Source organism: Pteronotus mesoamericanus, unplaced genomic scaffold (genome assembly GCF_021234165.1).
Source record: "Pteronotus mesoamericanus isolate MK-2021 breed Mesoamerican mustached bat unplaced genomic scaffold, CSHL_Meso_final contig_20, whole genome shotgun sequence".
Lineage (NCBI taxonomy): Eukaryota > Metazoa > Chordata > Mammalia > Chiroptera > Mormoopidae > Pteronotus > Pteronotus mesoamericanus.
Window position 1 is genome coordinate 47,078,403 of NW_026555085.1, and position 23,331 is coordinate 47,101,733.

At 36.4% G+C, this 23,331-nt stretch overlaps 1 protein-coding gene across 2 annotated transcripts in view; it reads right to left on the reverse strand.

The window, feature by feature from the left end:
- The window catches only part of RNGTT (RNA guanylyltransferase and 5'-phosphatase), a 245,740-nt gene that overhangs the window by 120,823 nt on the left and 101,586 nt on the right, over positions 1–23,331 (reverse strand). For both annotated transcript variants that reach the window (XM_054569701.1, XM_054569700.1), the window contains exon 12: positions 12,178–12,246. In XM_054569701.1, coding sequence (XP_054425676.1) covers positions 12,178–12,246 — 69 coding nt within the window. The remainder of the gene's footprint in view (positions 1–12,177; positions 12,247–23,331) is intronic.

Consider the following 23,331-nt stretch of genomic DNA (forward strand, 5'->3'; position numbering starts at 1 on the left):
TCCTCCTCCATTAGTTCTATGGAATGGACATCAGCAGAGAGATTGAGTATGCACAGAAATCAAAGATCTTATTAGGACCCAAACTGTTGCTCTTTTCAGTCACAATATTATATCTCTCTTGGTCAGGAGACCTCAGAATGAGATCAGCTGGCATCAGAGAAGCTAAGAAACTCCATGTCAGTGAAAGGCAAGGTACGGATTGGTGACCGGGACCTAGAATGTCATGGGAAAGACTTAATTTTAGACAAAGGTGTAGATGAGGCTAGAAATCCCTTTGACCAAGCTGGTCTAAAAGTAATGACAGAGAAGTCATTTTGTGATGTGCATGTGTATATGTGAGTGTTGCCTAAAGAGCTGCAAGACTCTTCTTAGGCATGTGTTCATGCCTAAGATAACAGAGAAGGAACTAGCAACTACTTTTCCATCAAACTAACAGCAGTAACTCAGAAATACCTATCTTCAACAATGTCAACATACAGTAGTAATAAAGGCAGCAAATGCACAAAAAGTAGAATCAATCTATGAACTCATGAGAATTTCACATTTCTGGAATCAGGACATGGAATAAGTTAAAAATCTCAAGGAAGGACCTAGAAAGTAAAAAGGCATCTCCTCAATATTGCAATGCACTGTGATTTAGAAGGAAGAGAGAAAGGGAGGGCTTCAGAAGGAATGCCTTCAAGTAAAAACTGGACTAGATATATTACCTGATAAATGTGACTGTATTAAAAAAATTTAACAGTTCTTTTAGAGAGTTTAAGGGAAGAAGTAGTAATAATCATAACAAATGATTAGGCAATTCCTAACCCTAGGCAAAGAAAAAAATTTTCTAAAACAGAAAAATATACTAGTTATTTCAGATGTGAACAATATTTATGTCACGAAATAAGAACACTGAATATTCATTTAACCAAACATGTGATATAATTATAATGATATAATACAGAGAAGGAAAGGTGAAGGAGTGTTGGTAGCATTAGAAAGCTCAATCTTGTTCTTCAACAGTAGAAAGTAGATCATGTATAAAAAGGAAAAGCAATAAAGAACAGCATAAATAGATTTTGCAAATAAAGGAAGAAAAAAGCAGGTAAAACAACAAAAATGACTGCCTCCTAGGAGTGGCACTTTGGGTGTGGGAAAGGGTAGGAGAAGAGACAGCTCTATTTTTCCATGTAAGCCATGATATTTTAATTGACTTTTAATATCATAGGTGTTATTATATATTCCTTGGAACTTATATAATTTTTTCCAAAATAATATTACTTATTTTATTTTGAATATACAAAAAGAGAGAAAACTGTAAGAAGGTGTCAGAGATCCTCAAGAAATGATAAGACCCAGATCCAAAGGTATATTAAAAATTATATTCATCATGATCAAGTAGCATTTATAACAGAATGCAAAAAATCAAAATAAGAAAATTATTGTAATTTACTAGAAGAATGTCATAAAAAGGAAAAATGGCATGATAATTTTAACAGAAAAGGCACAGATAACAGAAAAAGCATTTGTTAACTACTGAAACCTATTTATAACTGACAGATACACACACAAAACAAACCTTTGCAAAATAAAAACAAGGTAGAGATCCAAGATGGCAGAGGAGTAAGTGGAAGTTACACTAACCTCCTCCCAAGACCAGTCTGGAATTACAATTAAACTGTAGAGAAATCATCCAGAAAAACCGACTGAACACTAACTGCAGAGAAGCCTTATAAACAAGGACAGACAGAAGAAACCACTTCACCACAACAAGACTGGTAGGCAGTGTGGAGGCAGTGTGAGAGGGCTGGCTGGGCTCCCACAGGTGGCAGCTGAAGTGCCGGAGGGATATTTCAGAGGCCGGGGGGTTCCCACTTAGAAGTGTGGGGTCTAAGCCCCAACCTGGGTTCTCCGGCCTACAACACCAGAGCCAGGAAGGAACATCCAACTGTGAAAAGCAGCAGGGTTTCTGTCGGCCAGGGAGAGATAGCTAGAGATGCAGAAAACCTTTTAAACAGCCAATGAACAAATTTTCGTTTTCAGCCACTTACTGGGGCTCTGGCAAAGGGAGGGCAGAGTGCTCTAGAGTTGCTTGAGGAGAGTCTGGGGAGAGACTTGAAGGAACAGCCACCAGGAACCTGTCCTGATTTATTCTCCATACTGCTGAAGCCATCTCTCTCAGGCAGAGCACTCCTCACCAAGTGGCATCAGCCTGAGGGGAAGCAATAACCCGACCTGCAGGAATTATCTGCCCCACCCTGTGGTGCTTAAGTCCTGCTGCTGATTATGGTTTGAGGCTATATCACTGACCAGTTAAACAACAAAGGTAGAAAATACAAAGAAGGAGCGAAAATAGGAAGACAAAGAAACAGATCCCCAATGACAGAACAAGAGAATTCTCCAGAAGAGGAACTAGATGAAATGGAAGCAAGCAATTTATCAGATAGAGTTTAGAATAATGATTATAAGGATACGCAACAGCATGAAAAAAGACACAGAAACCCAAAAAAGGACAAGTCAAAAATAAAGACTACAATATCTGAAATAAACAGTACACTGGAAGGAATATACACTAGGTTAGATGAAGCAGAGGATTGCATCACTGATTTGGAAGACAAGCTAGGGGAAAAAAAAAACAAAACAGGCACAGCACCAAAAAGGAAAAATAATTTTAAAAAATGAGGAGATCTTAAGAAACATTTTGGATAACATGGGGCATTAACAACATCTGCATCATGGGAATACCAGAAGACAGTGAGTAAGGGATTGAGAACCTACTTGAAGAAATAATGAATGAAAATGTCCCTAATCTGGTGAAGGAAAAAGACATACAAGTCCAGGAACCTCAGAAAATCCCAAACTAGTTGGATCCAAAGAGGCCTACACTGAGACACATAATTAGAATGAAGAGGCTTAAAGACAAGGAGAGAATCCTAAAAGCAGCAAGAGAAAAGAGGGTGGTTACATACAAGGGAGCACCAGTTAAACTGTCATCTGATTTCTTGACTGAAATATTTCAAGCCAGAACAGAGTGGTGTGATCACTGATGTAAAGCAAGGACCTACAAAGGCTACTTTACCCAGCAAGGCTGTCATTTAAAATCAAAGTAGAAATAAAGAGCTTCCCAGGCAAGAATAAGCTAAAGGAGTTTGTTAACACCAAACCAGTACTGCAACAGATGTTAAACGTCTTGCTTTAAAAAGAAGAAAAAGAGAAAGAAAGATGAAAATAGTTTAACAATAAAATGGTTACTAAGTACATATCTATCAATAATCACCTTAAATGGAAATGGCTTAAATGCTCCAACCAAAACACATAAGGTAGCTGAGAGGATGAGAAAACAAGACCATACCTATATGTATGCTGCCTCCAAGAGACACATCTCAGATTGAAAGATACACACAGACTAAAAGTAAAAGGATGGAAAATATAGAAAGAAAGGAAAGCTGGGGTAGCAGTACTTATACCTGACAAAATAGACTTTAAAATCAAGGCAACAATAAGAGACAAAGAAGGACACTACATAATGATAAAGGGAACAATCCAACAAGAGGATATAACCCTAAGAAACATTTATGTACCCAACATAGGAGCACCTAAATATGTGAATCAAATCTTGATGGACATAAAGGGAGGGATCAACAGAAATACAAGCATTGTCAGAGATTTTAACACCCTATTAACTTCAACGGATAGATCTTCCAGACAGAAAATCAACAAGGAGACAGTGGTCTTACATTGCACGCTAGATCAAATGGATTTAATTGATATCTTTAGAGCATTTCATCCCAAAGCTGCGGAATATACATATTTTTCAAGTGCACATGGAATGTTTTCTAGGATGGACCACAGGGTGAGACACAAAACAAGTCTCAATAAATTTAAGAAGGCTGAAATCATATCAAGCAAATTCTCTGACCAATGCTATGAAACTAGAAATCAATCACAAGAACACTGAAAAACACGCAAAGAGTTGGAAGCTAAATAACATGTTATTAAACAATGAATGTGACAATGAGATCAAGGAAGAAATCAAAAGATACCCTGAAACAAATGAAAATGAGTACACAACAATCCAAAATCTGTGGGACACTGGGTAAACAATCCTAAAAAGGAAATTCAGAGCATTACAGGCCTATCTCAAAAAAAAACACGAAAAAGCTCCAATAAACAATCTAACTAACTCGGAAAAAAAACAACAAAAAAAGCCCAAGTGAGTACAAGGAAGGAAATAATAAAGATCAGAGCAGAAATAAATGAAATAAAGAGTCTAAAAAAAAATACCAAAGATCAGTGAATTCAAGACCTAGATTTTTGAAAAAGATAAACAAGACTGACAAACCTTTAACCAAACTGATAAAAAAAAAGAGAGGACCCAAATGAATAAAATCAGAAATGAAAGAGGAGAAATAAACAACTGACACCAAAGAAATACAAACAACTGTAAGAAAATACTATGCTGAAAAATGGACAACCTGGACAAAATGAATAAATTCCTAGAAACATACAATCTTCCAAAACTAAATCAGGAAGAATCAGAGAATCTGAACAGAGAGATTACACCTAACGAAATTAAAGCAATAATCAAAAAACTCCCAACAAAAAAAAAGCCCTAGACTGGATGACTTCATAGGTGCATTTAACCAAACATTGCAAGAAGAACTAACTTCTCTCCTCAAACTATTTCATAAAATTCAAGAGGAAGCAAGGCTCCCAAACTCATTTTACAAGGCCAACATTATCTGTAATTCCACTACCAGATAAAGACACTACAAAGAGAAAATTATAGACCAATATCCCTGAGGAATATACATGCTAAAATACTCAATAAAATATTAGCAAATCAAATACAGCAATTCATCAAAAAGATCATAAACCATGATCAACTGGGATTTATTTTGGGAATGTAAGGTTGGTACAAACCATACACAAATCAATAAATGTGATCACCACATAAACAGAATGAAGGATAAAAACCACATGATCATATCAACGGATGCAGAAAACGCATTTGATAAAATCCAGCACCTACATATGATAAAAACTCTCAGCAAAGTGGGGTTAGAGGAAACATACCTAAACATAATAGAGGCCATATATGACAAACCCACTGCCACCATCATACTCAAGAACAGGCAAGAACTACAAGCATTCCCCTTAAGATCAGGAACAAGACAGAGGTGTCTGCTTTCACCTCTCTTATTCAGCATTGCACTGGAAGTCCTAGCAACAGCAATCAGACAAGAAGAAGAAATAAAAGGCATCCAAATTTGAAAGGAAGAAGTAAAACTGTCATCATTTGCAGATGACATGATACTGTACATAGAGAACTACAAAGATTCTACCAAGAAACTACTAGAACTGATAAATAAATTCAGCAAAGTAGCAGGATACAAAATTAATATCTAGAAATCAATTGCACTTTTATACGCCAATAACAAACTAACAGAAAGGGAAATTAAGAAAACAATCCCTTTCACAATTGCTACAAAAAGAATAAAATACCTAGGAATAAACCTAACCAAGGACATGAAGACCTGTACTTGGAAAATATAAGACAATGAAGAAAGAAATAGAGTATACAAATAAGTGGAAGCACATACCATGTTCACGGATAGGAAGACGTAACATCATTAAAATGTCCATACTACCCAAAGCAATCTATAGATTCAACACAATTCCTATCAAGAGTCCAATGATATACACTGTATGCCACAGAACTAGAAGTATTGTTTCAAAAATTTATATGGAACTACAAAAAGGGCTGCATAGAAACAGAGATGCTGAGAAACAAGAACAAAGTTGAAGGAATCACGCTACCTAGTATCAAACAATGCTGTAATACCCTAAGAACACCAAAACTCCAATTCAAAAGAACCTATGCACCCCAATGTTCATAGCAGCACAATTTACAATAGCCAAGTGTTGGAAGCAACCTAAATGCCCACGAGTAGATGATTGGATCAAAAAGTCATGGTACATATACACAATGGAATACTACGCAGCAGAAAGAAAAAAAGAACTACTAAACTTTGCAACAGCATGGATGGAACTGGAGAGCATTATGCTAAGCAAAATAAGCCAGGGGGCGAAAGACAAATACCATATGATCTCACTTATAAGTGGAACCTAACCAACAACACAAAGATGCAAGGAAAATAAGACCAGCAACACTGAAAGGAAAAGAAATCAACAAAGACAAGAGGGAAGGAGGGAGGGGGGGCGGGGACAAGGAAGGGAAGGAGAAAGTCAAGGAACATATAGCAAGGACTCATGGACAAAACCAAAGGGGAAGAGCTGAGGGAGGGAAGGAGGGAGGGGGCAAGGGAAAGTGGTGGGGGGTTGGCAGAGACAAATGTACTTGAAAAAATAAATTAAAATAAAATTTAAAAAAAAAAAAACAATGCTGTAAGACCATAGTAATTAAAACAGCCAAGTACTGGCATAAAAACACACACATAGATCAATGGAACAGAATAGAGAGCCCAGAAATAAACCCACACCTTAATAGCCAATATTTGACAGAGGAAGCAAGCACGTACATTGGGCTAAAGGTAGTCTATTCAGTCAATGGTGCTGGGAAAATTGGACAGACGCATGCAGAAAAATGAAACTGGACCACCTTCTTACATCATACACAAGAATAAATACAAAATGGATCAAAGATTTAAATGTTAGACCTGAAATCATTAAAAAAAAATCATAGAAGAAAACATCGGCAACAAAATCTTGGACATTACTCATGGCGATATTTTATTGGATGTATCTCCCCAGGCAAGGGAAACAAAAGAAAAAATTAAAAAATGGAACTGCATCAAACTAAAAAGTTTTTGCACAGCAAAAGAAAACATCAACAACAAAAAAAGACAATCAGTGAAATGGGAACACATATTCGCTGATACAACTGATAAGGGGTTAATATCCAAGATTCATAAAGAACTTATAAAATTCAACACCAAAAAACCACACAAGCCAGTTAAAAAATGGGCAAAGGACCTGAATAAATACTTCTCCAGAGAGAACATACAGATGGTCAACAGACATATGAAAAGATGCTCAATGTTACTAACCATCAGAGAAATGCAAATTAAAACCACAATGAGATACCAGCTCACACCTGTCAGAGTAGCCCTCATCAGTAAATCAACATACAAGTGCTGATGGGGATATAGAGAAAGAGGAACCCTTTCACACTGTTTCTGGGAATGCAGGCTGGTGGAGCCACTGTGGAAAGCAGTATGGAGATACCTAAAAAAATTAAAAATGGATCCGCCTTTTGACCCAGAAATCCCACTCTTAGGAATATATCCAAAGAAACCCAAAACACTAATTTAAAAGAACAGAAGCACCCCTAAGTTTATCGCAGCATTATTTACACTCGCAGAGACGTGGAAGCATCCCAAGTATCCATCAGTAGGTGAGTGGATAAAACAATTATAAGACATTTACACAATGGAATACTACTCAGCTGTGAAAAAAAAGAAAGTTTTACCCTTTGTGATAGTATGGATGGACATGGAGAAAATTAATAATTGAAATAAGCCAGTTAGAGAAAGACAAATACCATATGATTTCACTCATATGTGGAACCTAATGAACAAACTGAACTGACAAGGAAAATGGGGACAGACTCATAGGGGGAGAGCAGGATGACAGCGGCGGGTGGGGACGGGGGAAGGGGAGGGATTGAGCAAAAAGGAAAAAAATTATGGTCATGGACAACAGTGTAGTGAGTGCTGGGGGTAGGGGAGTATAAGGGGACTAAATGGTAACGGGGAAAAAATACAATAAAGATTAAATTTTTAAAAAAAGAAAAAAATAGAAACAAAATTTTAACATTATAAAAGGATTCTAATTGAAATTTACCAAAAACATACTTAATGGAGAAAATTTAACCACATTCCTTTAGGGTTGAAAATAAAGTATAAACGTCTCCCTCTCCCCCATCGAAGTAAGAGTCAGTGTTTCAACCAGTACGAAAGGTCCTGGCCAATATATAAAAGTAGACAATTATGAGAACTGGGAGTGTTCAGCACAATTGTTGAATCAACAAAATCAATCAATCAATAATGTGACCGTACACTAGAAGTAGAAAATTTTTTTAAAAACACCGTCTACTATAAAAATGGAAATTACTAAATATCTAAAAAATGGGTTAACAACAAGCAAAAACTTAGGCTCAATTGAAGTACAGAAAAAGACCTGAAAAGAGCTTTATACTATTCATTCAGATAATTTAACACTGTAAAAAATCGATTTTATCCAAATTAATCTAAATTCAAATCGATTCCAAATAAACTCCCATCAAGAAATTTTGGGTAATCTGTCTAACTGATCCTGAAACTTACATGGTAAACAAAATATCCACAAGTATTTAAGAAAATACTGGCAAAAAACAGGGAGTCTTGCCTTAGCACATATCCATTAAAAATCTCGGTTCTATCAAGCATGGTAACACAATGGGAACAGACTAATAAATTAACTGACTAGAAGGCATCACAGAGACTCACTTACCTGTCAGGCCGCTTCTCGTACACGCCACTAAAATCTCACATTTGCATGGGTCTGAACCATGAGTTTAACACAATGAAATTTATTTTAATTAGTTGTATTTAGACTTTATTTTTTTAATTTAATCTTTATTGTATTTTAAAGTACATTTTATTGATTATGCTATTACAGTTGTCCCAATTTTTCTCCCGCCTTTATCCCCCTTCTGCCCTGCACCCCCCTACCCTCCTGCATTCCACCCCAGCTTAATTCATGTCCATGGGTTGTACATTTAAGGTCTTCAACTTCTCCATTTCCTATACTGCTCTTAACCGACCCCTGTCTATTTTGTGCCTACCAACTATGCTTCTTATTCCCTGTACCTTTTTCCCCATTCTCTCCCCCTCGCCCTCCTCATTGATAACACTCCATGTGATCTCCAATCTTCATTTCTGTTATTCTGTTCCTGTTGTAGTTGTTTGCTTAGTTTTTGAGGTTCAGTTGTTAATAGCTGTCAGTTTGTTGTCATTTTACTGTTCATAGTTTTTGATCTTCTTTTTCATAGATAAGTCCCTTTAACATTTCATATAATAAGGGCTTGGTGATGATGAACTCCTTTAACTTTACCTTATCTGGGAAGCACTTTATCTGCCCTTCCATTCTAAATGACAGCTTTGCTGAACAGAATAATCTTAAAATGTAGGTCCTTGCTTTCCATGATTTTGAATACTTCTTCCCAGCCTCTTCTTGCCTGTAAGGTTTCTTTTAAGAAATCAGCTGAAAGTCTTATGGGAACTCCTTTGTAGGTAACTGTCTCCTTTTCTCTTGCTGCTTTTAAGATTCTCTCCTTATCTTTAATCTTCAGTAACTTAATTATGATATGCCTTGGTGTGCTTCTTCTTGAATCCAATTTCTTTGAGATTCTCTGAGCTTCCTGGACTTCCTGGAAATCTATTTCCTTCACCAGACTGTGGAAGTTTTCTTTCATTATTTATTCAAATAAGTTTTCAATTTCTTGCTCTTCCTCTTCCTCCTTCTGGCACCCCTATGTTTCAGATGTTGGAATGTTTAAAGTTGTCCCAGAGGTTGCTCAGCCTCTCCTTTTTTTTGGAATTTTTGTTTTTTCATTCTGTTCCATTTGGATGTTTATTTCTTCCTTTTGTTCCAAATCTTTGATCTGAGTCCCAGTTCCTTCCCCTCACTGTTGTTTCTCAGTATATTTTCCTTTTTTTCACTTTGTATAACCTTCATTTTGCAGCAATCAATTCTGATTATTGAGCATCCTGATTACCAGTGTTTTGAACTCTGCATCTGATGGGCTGTCCATCTCATCACTTAGTTCTTTTTTTTTTTTTTAAGACTTCATTTATTTATTTTTAGAGAAGGTGAGAAACATCAATATGTGGTTGCCTCTCATGTACCCCCTACTGGGGACCTGGCCTGCAACCCAGGCATGTGCCGTGGCTGGGAATTAAACTGGCGATCCATTGGCTCACAGGCCTGCACTCAATCCACTGAGCCACACCAGCCAGGGCTCATCGCTTAGTTCTTTTCCTGGAGTGATGACCTGTTCTTTCATTTTGGCCATATTTCTTTGTCTCTGCACACCTGTTATGTTTAAGGCGCAGAGCCTTAGGTATCACCAGGGTGGGGCAACCATCTTCACTGAGTTGTGGTGCTGTCTGTGGGAGAGGAGTCAAAAGGGAACAATGCCTTTGCTCAGCTCTCACCACCTTTTCCATCGCTTCCTTCACTTCCCACAAGCAGACTGTGCCCTTTCAGGTGCTGATTCCCAGATGGGTGGGTTTGTATATGTTCTAGGACCCCGTGGGCCTTTCCAACAGACTCTCCTGTGAGACTGGGAGTTTCTCCCGCCACTACAAATCCCACAGGTTTTTACAGCCAGAGGTTTTGAGTCCTTAGTTTCCCACACTAAAACCCTGGGTTTCGCAGTCTGTCTTGCTCCCCAGTTGTTCTTCCCGTCTTATCTGCATGCAAATGTGGGACCACCTGGTCAGTCAGCCCCCACTTCAGCCTGCATGGTCCACCGCCTTGCTGCACATCCTCTCTACCCCAGCTGCCCATCTCCACCCCTCCTATTCATCTGGATGAATGTTTCTTTAACTCCTACATCATTGGACTTCCACGCAGTTTGATTTTCTGGCAGTTATGGTTATTTTTTGTTGTTAAATTGGTTATTATCTTTCTTTTGGTTGTGTGAGGAAGCAAAGCATTTCTACCTATGCCTCCACCTTGGTGAGATCTCCTATATATTTAGACTTTAAATCTTTCAGCCTAGGGAGATTAGGCCTGTAAAAATACTGAAACTTAAAAGATCTAACTTCCATCTTTCCAAGACAGCATTTTCTACAAGTTCTGTCCCCAGCCTCACTCTTCTCAATGTCCTCCTCCTTCAACCACAGATTTTCCCTCTGTGTCTTTGGCACAGAGTGCTGGGAGGAAAACAGAAACCAATCACATATCACACTTATCTTAATTTGCATAATAGCAGAGTTTTACTATATATGCACAGCATATATACTCTAGTGTTTAATACATAGCGTTCAAAAATATTAGTCTCCTTCCTTTTTTTCCAAGTACCCAGCTTGATGCCTCTCTATTTAATTTCACAACAAGCTAATGCCCTAATTTCTAAGTATAGAGTTAGTGAAGGCAAAATGCAGCACATGCTGAAGGGTAGCACAGGAAATACATCTCTTTCCTAAAAAGTAGTGATTCTCACACTTGAACATGCGTCACTCACTCGGAGAGCTTGTAAACCACAAATTGCTGGACTCCATTCCCAGAGTTTCTAATCACTAAATCTGGGGTAAGTGGCATTTCAGTATTTTTCCAGGCTTAATCTCCCTAGACTGCAAGATTTAAAGTCAAAATATAACAGTAATTAAAATAAATTTCATTGTATTAAAGCACAGGATCTAAGGTGAAGGCAACTTTGCTCTCCAGGGGAAATAAAGCAGTGAATGGAGATGTAAGAAGGAGAGGTAACGCTGGCATCTACACCTAGTAAGTACACACCAAGGATGTTGCTAAACATCCTACCATGCACAGGACAGCTCTCCACAGCAGAGAATTACCATGCCAAAAACATCAGTGTGCTGAGGTTGAGAAACCCTGCTATAGAGTAAAACAAAGCTTACTCCAAATAAATGATGTGACTGACAAGTTGGTGGAAGTCCTTCAGTGAGTTTCAGAAATTTGACATGGACTAAATATTCAAAAAAATGTATTTTTCTTCAAGTATAAATAACTCTTTGAATTTTACTCATCCCTAGCAAAATGAAGTTTTAGAAATATTAATATTTAAAGGTATATTGGCCTACAGTAAGAAATAAGTATTAACATAAGGTTATTGATAGATTTCTAGTAAAAGAAAACATAAATTAACATCCATTTTCAAGGATAAGAAAATTATTGTATTAAAAACTTTCTTGAAAAATAATGATCAGCCATGTGCATTTCTTAAACTGAAAGAAAAACAAAAAAACTGTTCATTTCACTATTTTATATAATCAGTGTAGGTGAAATGTTTTATAACAAACAGTTTGTTTCAAGAAAAAACAGTGATTACAGGAACAATCAATACAAAGTACAATGTGTCTGAGAAAAATGTACTTTATGTATACATGCCTGTGTACACCATGTATATACACACACACCACACACACACACAAATGAACTTACTCCAGTAGGCTGAAAAATAAGTCCATCCATTTCATGGCTAACTTCTTTGGCAAAATTTCCTTCAAGTAGCTATAAAATAAATACAATTCAATAATCACTTTTAAAGTATTTTAAATTGCTGTAAACTTTATAAGAACTTTCTTAAATTTTAAGACCTGAAATACAAAATAGGAGAGAGGGATGGTCTAGAGGAACATAGGTTAACATAAATTTTTTTCAATATATAAGGATTTCCATTCCATGGAAGGCTAGATACCTTGAATATCAGTCCTAATCACAACAGAAAAAATGATGAACAAAATACTAAAAACGCATTTTTAAATGCATTGCTGAGCCAGAACAAAAGGAATTTTAATATGGATTAAATTCATTGTGGATTGAAAGCCTTTGTCTCAATGACAAAGTAAAAATAGAAACTCTGGGAAGTAATAAATAAAGGGAATAAAAAATAAACATATGGCCCTGACCAGTGCGGCTCAGTTGGTTGGGCATCGTCCTGCAAAGCAAAAGGCTGCTGGGTTCGACTCCCAATCAGGATACATGCTTAGTTAGGTTGCAGATTCAGTTCCCAGTTGGGGTGCATGCAAAGCAAATGATCCATGTTTCTATTTCACATCAATGTTTTTCTCCCCCCCTTTCTCCTTCCTATCCCCTCTCTCTGAAAATAAATAAATGTACATACACAACAAAGGAGACAACAGAGAGACCTGCTTGGAGACGGAGGGATGGGGGGGTGTAGGAATCCTCAAAATACATTACCTGTGTTTTTCCCAAACCCTCAGGCGGGAAAAAATGTAATCTTTCTTTTTTGTCTTTATCTTCTTTTGTCTTTTTTATATTTTTCAAGCACAGAATTTCATTGCAAGGGATATACAGTACAAAATAGTATTGACAGTTTTCTCAATGTCTTACATACTAAAGAGGAGTTATACACCCAATGCTCTCTAATTATTTCTGAGCAAGTAGGGTTTTTTTAATTGAATTTATTGGGGTGACAATGTTTCACAAAATCATATAGGTTTCAAGTGTACAGGTCAATAAAACATCATCTGCACACAGTATCATGTTGCCTGCTGTCCCAAGCATAGCCTCTTCCCGCCCTCATTTTACCCCTTTCACCGCCTCCTCCTAGTCCCCACCATTCTTTCCCTCTGGCTATCACCACATTGTTGTCTGTGTCTATGTGTTATATATATTTTTTGGGTTACTCCCTTCATTTTTTCTCACTGTCCCCCGCCCCCGACAGCTGTCAGTCTGTTCCATGTATCCATGCCTTTGTTACTATTCTGTCAGTTTATTTTGTTCATTATGGTATTTGTATTTCTCTGACTGGCTTATTTTACTTAATACAATAATCTCCAGGTCCATCCATGCTTTCACAAAAGGTACGATTTCCTTCTTTCTTATGTCCAAGTAGGATTCCATTGAGGAAACGTAACACAGATTTTTTTTATCCACTCATCTACTGATGGGCACTTGGACTGTTTCCAGATCTTGGCTATTGTAAATAATGCTGCAATGAACATGGAAGTGCATATATTTTTTCAAATTAGTGTTTCGAGTTTCTTAAGTTATATCCCCAGAAGTGAGACTGTTGAGTCAAAAGGCAGGTCCACTTTTAATTTTTTGAGGAAACTCCGTACTGTTTTCCACAGAGGCTGAACCAGTCTGCATTTCCACCAACAGTGCCAAAGGGTTCCCTTTTCTCCACATCCTCACCAGCACTTGTCGTTTGTTGATTTATTGGTGACAGACTTTCTGTCGGATGTGAGGTGATATCTCACTGTGGTTTTAATTTGCATCTCTGATAATTAATGATGTTGAGCATCTTTTCATATGTCTATTGTCCATCTGTATGTCCTCTTTGGAGAAGTATCTATTCAGGTCCTTTGCCCATTTTTTAATTGGATTTGGGGGGGAGGGACATTGGCAATGAGTTGTATAAGTTCTTTATAAACTTTGGATATTAACCCCGTATCAGAACTGAGAATCAAAGAACAGGAGTAAAGATGTTTTGAAAAAACTTATAAAACACAGAGAGAAAATCAGTAAAAACACAAACACAGAAACAATCTGACTTAGTTGAAAATTATAGGACATTCCACATAACAACAGGAGAAAATACAGTTTTCCCCAGTGCATACAACACATTTATAGGTCCAAGTAATATGAAGAATGTTTTCTGACCACGATGAATTAAATTATATATCAGTAAGAGAAAGATTATCTAGAAAGTCCCCAATGTTTGGAAACCTAATAACACACTTCTAAATAACCCATGAATAAAAGAAAAAAATCAAAAGGAAAAATTTTAAGTATTTCATACTGAATGAAAATAAAGTAATTGAGATTTGAGGGATACAGCTAACGTGTGCTTACAGGAATATATATTGTATTAAATGACTAATTAGAAAAAAAGAAAGATCACAAGTCAATATTAGCTTCCACCCTAAGAAACTAGGACTACAGACACAAGAAGGAGACACTTGAACTGAGACTATATAACCAATGAAGAGGACCACTTTCCCTAAACCTCAGGCCTAGACATTGCTGAAGAGGCTCATAGCTCACTAGGTGGAGGAAAAGTTGATGAAATGTCTCACCAGTTTTAAGATGGACGTTGTAGTTAGAAAGCAGTCTAACTTAAAATTTTAAAGTAGGAATAACAGCCAGGAATAAATTGCCAAAGTGCAAGTGACTCAATTAGAATAAAGTCATTGAGACTAAATTTCAAAGAAATAGTAAGGCCAGGGTTCTAAATAGGTCAAATGAAATACAGGGAAGTTGTACTAAAGCAAAGATGATGGGCAGCCTTTGAGAGAACAGGTTAAGTCAGGCACAGTCTCCAGGGAAGAAGTAGTTATCAAGGAACCAAAAAGAGTTAAAGACTTAGTTAAATATCATGGCTTGAAAGGTCAGGTTTCACTTTAATAATTTAAATATCAAATAATTTTAAAACTCACTTTGGTATTCTTTTGTCTTTAATATTGTATCTCAAAATAGAATGTCCTACACTTTTAAGCTAGTCTATTTTTTCCTCTTCTATATTTTAAGTAAAACTAATTTATGAAATGCACTGGTATTCTTATGTAAGAAGTACTACAGTTTTCTTAGATAATTTGTTGAATGGTAACACCTCAATAAAAATATAATTTCATTCAGTGTTCCTTTGGGTGTATACTTCCTGACTACCTACCAATGCTGGAAACACACCTAGCCATAGGATGCTTGGGGAACCAATGGTAATATAAGCTTAGGCCAATATGCCTAAATGATACCTTGATTTTAATTTAACCATAAAAATATTAAATGCAATGATGTAATTAGCCTTTTCTCCCACTCCATCTTTCTTCAGAAACACAGCTCTATTTAAATTAACCAAAATGTTTTTTAACATACTTCTAAAAACAACAACAACAACAAAAAAAACACCTTACTTTTAAAATACTTAATTGTAAAACCTTGGACAAACTTTGAAGTGGAACATGGGTAAATTATTCTAAAGATCCTAGGATTATTCCTTTTCAGAATTACAATTTTCTTGATTATTTTTCACCAAATAAAAGATAGATAAAAGGTAAAATAGTAGGCATACTATATCAACTAGTTATTAATAAAGCATGGTAGTATATTATAAAGTTTTACTTATAAAATTTATATTTGCTTATCTATGTATATAATAGCATCATGAATACCATCATAAATATCCTACAGAAGGCGTGTAACTTTCCATTGGTGGAACTAAGATTATACCAGGTGACTGACTGGAATTGACACTTTATATGTCTATAAATCAGGAAGTAATTGAAAACAAAATCATTATAAATGCATAAGCAGAGAAAGATAATACAAATTGGCCTGAAATTAGAAACATGAGAAACAAAACAGAAGCCGTAAAGTTTCAAAGCATAGCAAGGAACCTTTTAGAAATAAGCAAAATGGTAGCTTAAGACTACAAATAAAGAAAAAAATGAGTCTGCAATGTAATTGGGAATGGAATTGGCAACATCAATTCATTATATTATAGAAAAATAATAATCTTAAACGAGAAAAGAATAAACTATCTGCCTTTCTGTTAAGGACTATTCTACTCACATCAGATGTTTTCTGAGCAAATAACCCCACATAACCTCAACTCACTGCCTGAGAAGACTCAATATAGTAGCTTATATTTGCTGATTCTCTTGTGTGCTTTCATTAACTCCCTTAAAATTCAAGGTTTAGTTTTACCAAACCCCTCTCCCTCCATATTACTCTTTATTCTTCTTTCATTTCCCAATGTATAACTTCTGGTTTAGACTAAGATTATCCAGTGCTTTTGTACCCTCAATATTCCTCTAATTGGTACAAAATCATTCTACAAAACTCATCCTTTTTGCTAAAAAAAATTCAATGTCATTATCTTCATTTACAAACAATGATTTGATTTCTATTATTTACCAATAATGCCTAAACAACTATAATGTTACAGTTAGCTAATCAAAATATAAATATCCTCTAGAATACTATCATTGGCTCTTTCATTCACCCATATTACTGCAATGAAAATTAAGCAAAATAACTCTGGTGAAACCCTCCTGACAAGTTAGAAAATCTAAAAACAAAATTTTTCTAGAAAATATAGTTTATTTTTGATGGTTGTTAATCTTATTTTTAATCTCATAATTGAGACATCATTCATCCATTGATTTATTCATTCAACAAACATTCATTTAGTGCCAATTACTGACAGCTGCTCTATCAAGTGCTGAGATTTTAGAGAGGCCAGTCAGTCTCTATTCTGGAAAAACTAGTGTCTGGGTCTCAGAAATCACAATTCAAATGCCTCAAGGTGCCAGGCCGGAATGCCTGCCAGGCCTGAACGGGATTGGATATAAAATTACAAGGACTAGCCCAGGCTGGTGTGGCTCAGTACTGAGCTCGGGCCTGCAAACCAAAGGGTCGCAGTTTGATCCAGTGTAGGGTACATGCCTGGGTTGCAGGCCAGGTCCCCAGCAGGGGATGCATGAAATGCAACCACACATTGATGTTTTTTCCCTCTCTTTCTCCCTCTCTAAAAAAAAAAGAATTTAAATATTTTTTTTTTAAAGATTACAGGAGCTAGTGAGAACTATGACGAGCTGGAGAGGGCATCCTCATCTACAAGCAAATTCAATCTTTTTTAAATATTGTATAAGCTTAAACTTTCTGGGACCCACCAGTTTATGACTTTTATATGGACCTAAATACATACAAAATAGTCATTTTACAATAAATGCTTTTAATAGAGATGTTTAAAGATTTCTGAGGGAACAGAAAAGTAACTAAAGGAACTAAAAACCCAAAATCATTCGGGCTCCAGAGTCCATGTTCTTAACTGCTTTTCTAAAACAGGGGTTCCCATTGCCAGCCTGGGTTGTACGCGCCTTTGACGTACTCTCAGGGCACCTGTGCTTCCCTCCTTCACAGGATTTTCCTACCTGATTGTCTGATTACCAAATTGAGCTGTGGACTTTTTAAAGTCAGGAATCACATCTTATTATGACTGTATCCTCAACATCTATTATAGTAACTTGGTATAGAGTAAATTCCCACTTCAACGAACATGTTAAATAAATATAAACTGAATAGCAAAGTGACAAAATTGATAAAAACAAACCAATATAAATTGGTTAGGTAGAATACACACGGTATGTATTATATCCCAAGAAGTTGTGTAAAATAAAAACATTAAAAATTATAAGAGTTTATAAGCTGTTGATTTAATGCATATACAGATTATTAAAGAAGCAAGATATTTTTAAAGCTAAAATCATCACTCACAGTTAAGAACTTTCTCACAAACCACCCCATATTGTCTTCATTATCTCTAGTGGGGACAACAGTAAAAGGTTCCTAAGTGATCTTGATTGAAGGTTCACTTCCTTTCCCTAAACTATTTCTATAACTACTGCTAGAACTGACTTTCAAAAACAATTTGTTGTGTCACAGTCACATCTAAGAATCCTTCAGTGCCCCTCACTGCCTACAGGCCAAGTTTCCTTAGCATGTATTTTTTTAAGTCTTTTTTTTTTCAGGGCAACCTCTCCTGAATGTTTTCTAAAATGTTTATCCAGATTGTAGCTGGGTAAGAAGTATAGGTGAGTATTTTCTTTGTGGGTAGAAAAGCATGACCCACTAGTCTGGAAGAATACTAAGCATTTTTGGAAGGACTGGAAGAATAGAAGGAATATTTAGCCATAAACACATGATACAATTAAAAATAAAATTAAACAACAAGAGTGGCTAGTCTGAATGTCACAAGAAAAAGGATAAAAATTACAGAGATAAAGAAACCAAGGAAGAGGTTTGCAATTTGAGCATAAAAGAAAATCATATTTATATGTAAAACATAATTTAAGAATTTCAAATGAAGAACAATATGGTAAATTGCAAAACAATCTATTTCATTCAAAAATACATCCTTTGAGTAAGTGTGTACTGAAGCACTAACTCTACCAAAAGAGATGTCTGGCCTTTGCCCCCCACTACTGGGAGGTGACCTCTAGGCACCTGGAATGTCCTGCCTGACGAGACTCTTTGCTTGCCAGAGAGTCTGACAATATGATTTATGATGGGGCTATGTAATACACCATATCAGTTCTGACCTCCAGTGGAACTGGAGACTAAATGCATTAGCCAAACCTCTGGAAGGGGTTAGAAACTAAAGGTCAGCCATGAGGACAGTATGTGATTAAACCACAATATAAATCTTGGATCCCAAACATGTGGGTGAGCTTCCCTGGTTGGCAATATTCTAATATTGTTACACATATTAGCCAGGAATAGGTAACAGGGCAACCAGAAGCTTCACATTTGGGCCCCTCCCAGATTTTATCCCATATGGCTCTTATTTTGGCCAGCTTTAATTCATGTCCTTTAACGGTAATCATTAAGTACAGTGCTTTCCTGAGCTCTGTGAGTCTGTCTGGTAAATTATCAAACCTAAGGGAGCCCCTGGGGATCCCAGGATTTGTAGCCAGCAGGTCTGAAGCGAGGGTGCCCCTGGAGACTCCCATACTTATTTGCAGTTGGTGTCTAAGTAAGGGCAATGTTGTAGGGGACTGTGCAGTTGGCCTGAATTCACTGCAATAAAATTTTTTATCACTGTATTTCTCTAATTGCCACAATTTAGACTGTCCTCCAAGTCACAGCCATCAGGAGGAAAGCACACGGCTTCCCCTGCTGGGTATTATTGCCAAGAGGCTACTCAAGACATGGCAGACTATAGAATGATGCCTTTGTCGCCCCGTCAGTTAATGGCTAAAGTGACCCAGTTCAGCCACCACAGATGAGATCTTTAATGGACACTGAGTATCTCCGGATGAGGACAACCCATACTGAGATACCAAATGGCATTTATCTGTAATCTAAACATGTTTTATAGCCTAATAAAGTACCAGGAAAATGGAATGAGACTTCAAGAAATAAACTTTGTTTTCCATAATATAAAAAACATATAACATTTCCCTTACTCTTTTTATCAATTTTAAGCTAGAATAGAAAGTTCAAAATCACATAAAAATAGGATGAAAGATTTATATCTAGACTACTGTATAAAATACTTCATGAACAAAATAACAAAAATGTCACACCTGTTACAGTGACTTTATTTCTAGTATTTAAACATTTATTAACAATTTAATGCAGCAAATAATTACATAGTTCACAAGACTTTTACATAACACCCTTAAAGAATACTTGCTTTCATAGCTATATTGTCATTAATCTCTACATGCAACTTAAAATTTTTACCACTTCTCTTCAGTGCATCTACCTTTACATCCTCTCCCAGAAAGGCCCCACCCTCCTTCTCACAGGGTTCACACATGCGCACACAGTACATGTGAACATGTGTCTGCCCTCACAGTCCCGAGGCAAGGACCGGGAACTCTATGAACGTGCCCCGCCCTTGTGAATGAAGAAAAGAAATGGATAGAACCAGCAGAAGAAACCCACAGTTTATGATGCGGTACTTGACACAAAACAATAGGTTTCAGAGGTAAGACTAAGTGAAGTATACTGTTAGGGTAATGCACGTAACAATAACAGCACCAACCTGGATTTATTATGTCATTCTGGAGTATATAAAACTATGACTCATTCAAGATTCTTCTTGAAAATAACATTAAAAAAAAATCTTTGGGAGCCTCCTAGAATCAGTAATAAAATCTAATTATATCTTGATAAAACACTGAGGTACAATACACCAAGATTTAGAAAAGGTGACCTAGATGTGTGAGTATTTAAAACTTCACTCTTTCCTGGATGCAGTCACAGCCTGGGAAAGGGGGGTGGAGGGGGACACACAGGCTGAGAGAGACTTACTCTCTCATTCTTTCCAAATAAGAATACGAAAGCTTTGTACATACAGCATAAATAACTCTAGTCTAATATGCCTAAAGGAATCCTAAGTATATGTAAGGCTTTCATGTAAATGCTTTTCTTCTCGGACAGCCAACGTGATGTGCAGAAATTCTGAGCCTCTTCTTGCCTTATTTCTGGATCAAGTATATTTATCTCACCTCATACATATTAGACATGACTAAAAGCTACATTCTTGGGTCTTTTCCAGTTTGGTTTTTCTGGTCATCCCATCAAAAATAAGAGGTAGTCATATTTTTTTTCTCCAGTTGGACAAACACTCTTAGGCCTGTTTCTTTCAGATACTATGCACAACTCTGAACATAAACTCATCTAACTCATAACTAACTCATCTTTGTTCTTACAACTCCCTCACCATCCACGTCTATCTCCATGACCCCTGTCCTCACCACCTATTAGAATCAAAACATTTTATTTTTATAGAGGTAAGATGAGTCACCATTTAACAGTTTGATTTCTTCTATCCAAATAAAATCTTTGTGAGGCTACGTACCATATCTAATTATTACTGAATATTTTAAGCACCTAAAAACATACTAGTCAAATACACTATCATTAAAAAGTAACTAGATTAAGAATATAAGCTCAAGGCATCAGGTTAACCAGAAGCCCAATTTAACTTTATCCATGTGGAACCAAATCTAGTCATCCGAAAGATTAATGCTTATTTACTGATAAAATAAGGCTATGCAGATAGCAACCAATTCATTAAGGGTCTCATATCAGTTTAAAACCTTTTGTCATTGTGCTGCAAAAACCATAATCAACAGGAGAAAATAATTTTGTTATAATAAATATAGATAATAAAATTTTAATGATATTAAGTTGGTCTCTCCAAAAATCAGTAAAAAATATAATTTTGCAAAACTGAATTATTTCTCTTCTAAAGAAAACCATATTAGCGCTCCAAAACCATTTATGTGGCCAGATAGTTTTCTTTCTCAGATTCATAATAAATAGAAGAAAAGTAGATTCTGTAAATTTCTTTGTTGATAAGTAAAATTATACCCACAATAAAAGTTTCAATAAAGATAATCATACTATTTCTTTAATATCTTTGACCTATTTTATTTTGGTTAATAATCCAAGAAACATGGCAAATTATTGGGAAAGTTTAATTCAGAAATATACAGTTGTTATTATAACACCTGTGAACTAGAATAAAGTATTCATAAATTAAAATGTTGTTCTTCCTTACCTTAAGTATCCCCCAGAAGTATATTTTTATATACTTTAGAAGATAAAGGGAATAATATAAATCATCTTTTTTTCTAAAATGCCTTTTTAGCATCTCAAAGGAACTGCAGAAAAGAGAAGGACATTAATAGTAAGATTTCAAGTAGGAAGAGTCTATCATAGTAACAGAAAATGTAACAGAGAAGGCAAGGTGAGGCTCATTGATTGAAGAGCTCCAAGAGTGAAAGTGGCAAGTTCTAGAAGAGGCGATGAAGAGCTTATGCAACTAATAAACACAGGACCCATCCAAAATATAGGATGTGCATTACCACAGCAATTTAAAGCTATTTCCAAGACTTTTTCTTTTTACTTTTGTATAAAGTCCTAATCCTCCGGTCATACCCCCCAGTTACTTTACCCTTAACCTGAATTTTCAACGCCATCTATCAAACTCACAAGAAGACCTCCAGCACCTGAGTCAGGGCCCACTTGGTTATGAGGGCCGCCGCCCTGCTCCAGCATCCATATGGGCAATCTGCCCAGGGTCCCAGTACCCAAGGTCCTCAAATTTATCAACTCTACTGACATTTTCTTCTACTCTACCTCATTCATCTCTTACACCACTCACAAAATTTGACTCAAAATGGGTCATGGATCTATGCAAACCACAAAACTATAAAACTCCCAGAAAATAACACAGGAGAAAATCTACATGGCCTTAGGCATGGCAATGGCTTTTAAGGCACAATCCCAGCAGTACCGAGGCATGAAAGAAATAATTGATAAATTGGACTTCTTTAAAATTAAAAACTACTGTTCTGCAAAAGACAATGTCAGGAAAAGAACACAAGTCACAGGCTGGAAAAAATATTTGCAAAACCCCATCTGATAAAAAACTTACCTAAAATATACAAAGAACTCTTTAAACTCAATGATAAGAAAATGAACAAATTTAAAAATGGGCAAAAGACCTGAACACCCAACACATACAGATTGCAAATAAGCATATGAAAAGATACTCAACATCATATGACATTAGAAACTGCAAACTGAAATGACAGTGAGATACCAGTACACACCTATTAGAATGGCCAAAATCCAAAACACTGTCAACACCAAATATTGAAGAGGATGTGAAATAGGAAATCTCATACATTGCTAGTGGGAACACAAAATAGTACAGCCACTTTGAAAGACAGCTTGGCAGTTTTCTTACAAAATTGAACATACTCTTATCATTTAACCCAGCAACCACACTCCTTAGGTATTTACTCAACTGTCCATACAAAAACCTGCACATGGATTATTTATAGCAGCTTTACTCATGGTTGCCAAAAGTTGAAAGCATCCAAGATTTCCGTCTGTAGGTAACTGAAAAACTGAATGTACTGTGGTACATTCAGACAATGGAATACAAAAGGGGGCACCCCCCAACACACACACACACAAAAACACAGAATTCTCTTCTGGAGGGCAGGTCCCTGATAGCACAGGCTCCCACCACTAGGTGAGTGTTCTAGGAACCCGTCTGTATCAGTGTACCAGCTGTCATTGTTGTGAGAGGCTGAATTCGGC